Source organism: Haliotis rubra, unplaced genomic scaffold (genome assembly GCF_003918875.1).
Source record: "Haliotis rubra isolate DU_JTF1 unplaced genomic scaffold, ASM391887v1 Scf101, whole genome shotgun sequence".
Taxonomy (NCBI): Eukaryota; Metazoa; Mollusca; class Gastropoda; order Lepetellida; family Haliotidae; genus Haliotis; species Haliotis rubra.
The window spans coordinates 1,459,641-1,463,253 of NW_025764904.1; the positions used below are offsets into that span (position 1 = coordinate 1,459,641).

Here is a 3,613-nt window from a genome sequence, read left to right on the forward strand (position 1 = left end):
GGCTGACCCACTCAAAGATGGCATTCATACAGGTAACAGTATAAAGGATGATATGACCATTGATATAAGTAATTGTCAATATCGTTTATATGGTCCAAGTGTAATATACGGTTAATATATCTTACGTTGGAAGTCAATACAAATCATTAACAAAAAGTCTTTAGTTCATGATACATTTAGTAAATTTTTTCGCTTTTCATACAGGAAATGAAATTCATTAATGTTTTGTGAATTATAGGCCTTCATCCAACCATGGTTCTGGACAAGGAATTGGTTCACTGTGTGGATTTGTGTAAGCAAAACAGAGCTTTATACAGGTATCGTCGCGTAACCTGTTTTCGAACGACTCCTATTTTCGAACGGCCATTTTGTTCGCGGTTTCTAGCATTATAACGAGTGATGTGACGTCACCGAGCAGCCGAATTGACAGCAGGAATTCCCTCGCATCAGCTCCGACAAAATGCTTCGCGTGAAGCTTCCAAAGGTAAGTGTCACTTTGAAAATATTGTAAACATGGTGCAATTTATGCATGCATCCTTTTCTTGAATGCATATCAATTTTTAAATGTAAGGATATCTTTGAAACACCACGCAAACCTCAATGTGAAGCGTCGTCTGCAATGTTTACATGTCAAGTGAAAGTCACGTGACTGTCAAATCGGGGGAAGCCCTGTCAAAATTTTAAATCTATGTAAGCTCAGTTCGGTCATATCTTATGTGCCGATTTCTGTGTAATCAATTTGGAATGATTTGAATTTTTTTTTTAAATTCTCTTTCAGGTTATCCCTTCAGCTGAGAAAACGAAGTATAGAGGTTATCCTGATGAAAATATAACTGAGGCATATTCAGCTGTGCTGAAGGATGGTATGGCAATCAGGAAAGCCGCAAGATTGTTTGGGATCCCTGTATCTACTCTCCATGATAGATTAAGTGGCAAGATCGACATAACATGCACAAGACCGGGTCCTGAACCTCTATTTAACAGACAGGAAGAGGAAAAGTTGGTTGATCATGTAAAAAGTATGGGATCATATGGATTTGGCTATACACGCAATGATGTCATCACCATAGCAACAGACCTTGGAGTTTCCCTTGGGAAAATAGAGGATGGTAAGCAGCTGTCACTGCGATGGTTTTATGCCTTCTTGAAGAGGTGGCCCGACTTAAATGTTCAACAACCAAAATCACTGAAACTTCAAAGAGCGAAAGCTACGACTGAAGAAAATGTGGCCAATTACTACTCTCACCTTGAAACCATACTGGATTTGTACGATCTAAAGAACAGTCCAGAGAGGATTTATAATCTAGATGAGAAAGGTTTGATGGAGCATCACACACACACAAAAGTCGTCTCATCAAGTGATGTGGCCCCAAGTTGTACTTCCAAAATCAAGTACTACAACTGTGATTGGATGTGCTAATGCTATTGGTAATGCTTTACCACCTTTCTTCATGTTCAAGGGACAGAGAATGAGGGAGGAGCTCCTTGAAGGATCGTTGCCTGGAACTGCTGGAACTGTTAGTGAAACAGGATGGTCTAACAGCCAGATTTTCAGGAACTATATCAGTGACCATTTCCTGAAATACAGCATGCCAGCCACTAAGGAGAAGCCTGTCTTGATTTTGTTTGATGGCCATCGTTCTCACGTTTCAGTGGCCTTGAGTGAATGGGCAAGAAAACGGAACTTGATTCTGTTTGTACCTCCCGCCCATACTTCACACATTTTACAGCCCATGGATGTTGGATGTTTTGGTCCTTTTGAGAGGATATATTGTAACATCCGTCACGAGTATCTGCGGGAAAATGCAGCTAAGAGAGTCCAGAAACATTCGATCTGCAGATTAGGATGCAAGGCATATTCAGCTGCTCTCACACCAGCCAACATTCAAGCATTTTTTCGTAAATGTGGAATATCACCATTCGACAAGCATGCTGTTAACAAGATCAATTTCGTACCAGCTACAGTGTACAAGAAGACAGAGAATGCAGCCATGGCAGGCACAGAGAATCAAACAAAAGCAACAATAGTCCTGTTAACCACCTCGGCAAGTGAATTGTCAACCCAAAGAGAAACCAATCTGCAAACCACTTCAAAAACAACAGTCTCAAACTTTTTCCAACGGCTTGATAATGTAATCTTTGAGGATCCAAACCCCACAAAAAAGAGAAATGTGATGAGTGCAATTGTCGGAGGAAAAGCTATTACTGAAACAGCCACATTGCAGAAGATGAAGGACCATGAAGCTGCTCATCCACCACCACTGAAAAAGACAAGGGGAAAATCTACCGGAAAATCTGCTGAACCATTGCCAAGAACATCAGGGACCAAATCATCAAACATGAAGAAAACTTTGCAAGTGTCTGACAGTGACTCAGAAATCGTTGATGATGATGAGGAAGTGTGTTGCAAGTGTAAACTGTTCCAGCCAGTTGAGGTTAGAAGCTGTGTCTCCCTCATATTCGTGAAGTGGGCTCAATGTACACATCCTACTTGCCAACACCTGGTACATCTTGGATTTTGCACTCCAGTTAAAACTGTGCGTTGCAAATCAGAATATTGGTGCCCATGTCATGATGAAAGAGAAGATTAAATGTGCTTTATTCAAAGAAAAGACTGATGTAAATATTTTTGTGTGCATTTCACAGTTTTCTGACGTTAAATCTTCGTATTTGAACTGTGTGAACTTTTTACTGTGATTTCTGACGATATAATGTCCCCAACGGAGCACCGTACATCGCCTTACATTCCTCGGGAAACCCTTCTATCGGACTGACCAATCAGTGTTCGAAAACTGGTGACGTCACTTCATTGATCGGATGTTGACATCGCATGCAAATGGCAGCCGCGCTTTTTTAACGAGGATGTTTCTGACATTGGAATTTGTGCTTATTGCCTGCTGGAATGTGTCAGCTAAGGTAGGAAACGTATTTTATTGTTGTCCGCTGAATTACTGATGTTTTAAAAACGCCGTCGCCTTATCTGTTCGAAAACCGGTTACGCGAGGATATATTAATATATTGGTTTTGGGTCAATGATACATTGACTTCAAAAAAGCTAAAATAATAAGGAATGAAATATGTTGGAACATGTAATTACCATTGCATTTGCAAGTAATAATGGGACCCATTAAAGAAAGCAATAATGTAATGTGGTAATTTTCCTCATATTGAAATGTGTACCTTTATAGAAAAAGGATGATAGGCTGGTATAACTAAACAAATGCTCAGAAGGGATACATGTTGTATAGTGTTTACTGAAGTATCGCTTTGACTGGAGATTTCAGTCGTAGAGGAACGCCCGTGATGCGCATATACATCACACCAGAGGACAGGCAGGCGAAAGACAAATTAGTGTGTAAAACCAAAGATGAACTGATCAGTTTCCCTTTTGCCCTTCGTAGATTTGTGTACTTTGGGTGATGACGTTCAGTCAGCGGCCGCCATTACTGGATATGCAACGAGGACGACGCATGGAGAGGTCCTGGTGTGTTGCAGGGCATGAGGGCGATGTTTGAGGTGAAAATGGTTGCTGTATAGTCAATACTGATGAAACTATGGCCATTTTTTATTCAGAATGATGTGATAGTGGTCGTGTTTAGCGATAGCGTAGCGT

At 40.7% G+C, this 3,613-nt stretch overlaps 1 protein-coding gene across 1 annotated transcript; it reads left to right on the forward strand.

Annotated features, from left to right (window-relative positions):
- The first annotated feature begins 335 nt into the window (after positions 1–335).
- Positions 336–3,002, forward strand: LOC124269016 (MFS-type transporter clz9-like). Its single transcript, XM_046704048.1, has 3 exons — positions 336–484; positions 779–1,266; positions 1,394–3,002. Exons 1-3 carry the CDS (start codon positions 461–463, stop codon positions 2,589–2,591), a joined length of 1,710 nt encoding a protein of 569 aa, XP_046560004.1. The 5' UTR covers positions 336–460; the 3' UTR covers positions 2,592–3,002.
- The last annotated feature ends 611 nt before the right edge of the window (positions 3,003–3,613 follow it).

What these genes read in the sequence shown, in the direction of transcription:
- LOC124269016 (XM_046704048.1), top strand. Translation starts at nt 461, where the DNA reads ATGCTTCGCGTGAAGCTTCCAAAG. An exon ending in TTCGCGTGAAGCTTCCAAAG is followed by an intron (nt 485 to 778) that starts GTAAGTGTCACT and finishes ATTCTCTTTCAG; the next exon opens with GTTATCCCTTCAGCTGAGAA. An exon ending in CTTGAAACCATACTGGATTT is followed by an intron (nt 1,267 to 1,393) that starts GTACGATCTAAA and finishes TCCAAAATCAAG; the next exon opens with TACTACAACTGTGATTGGAT.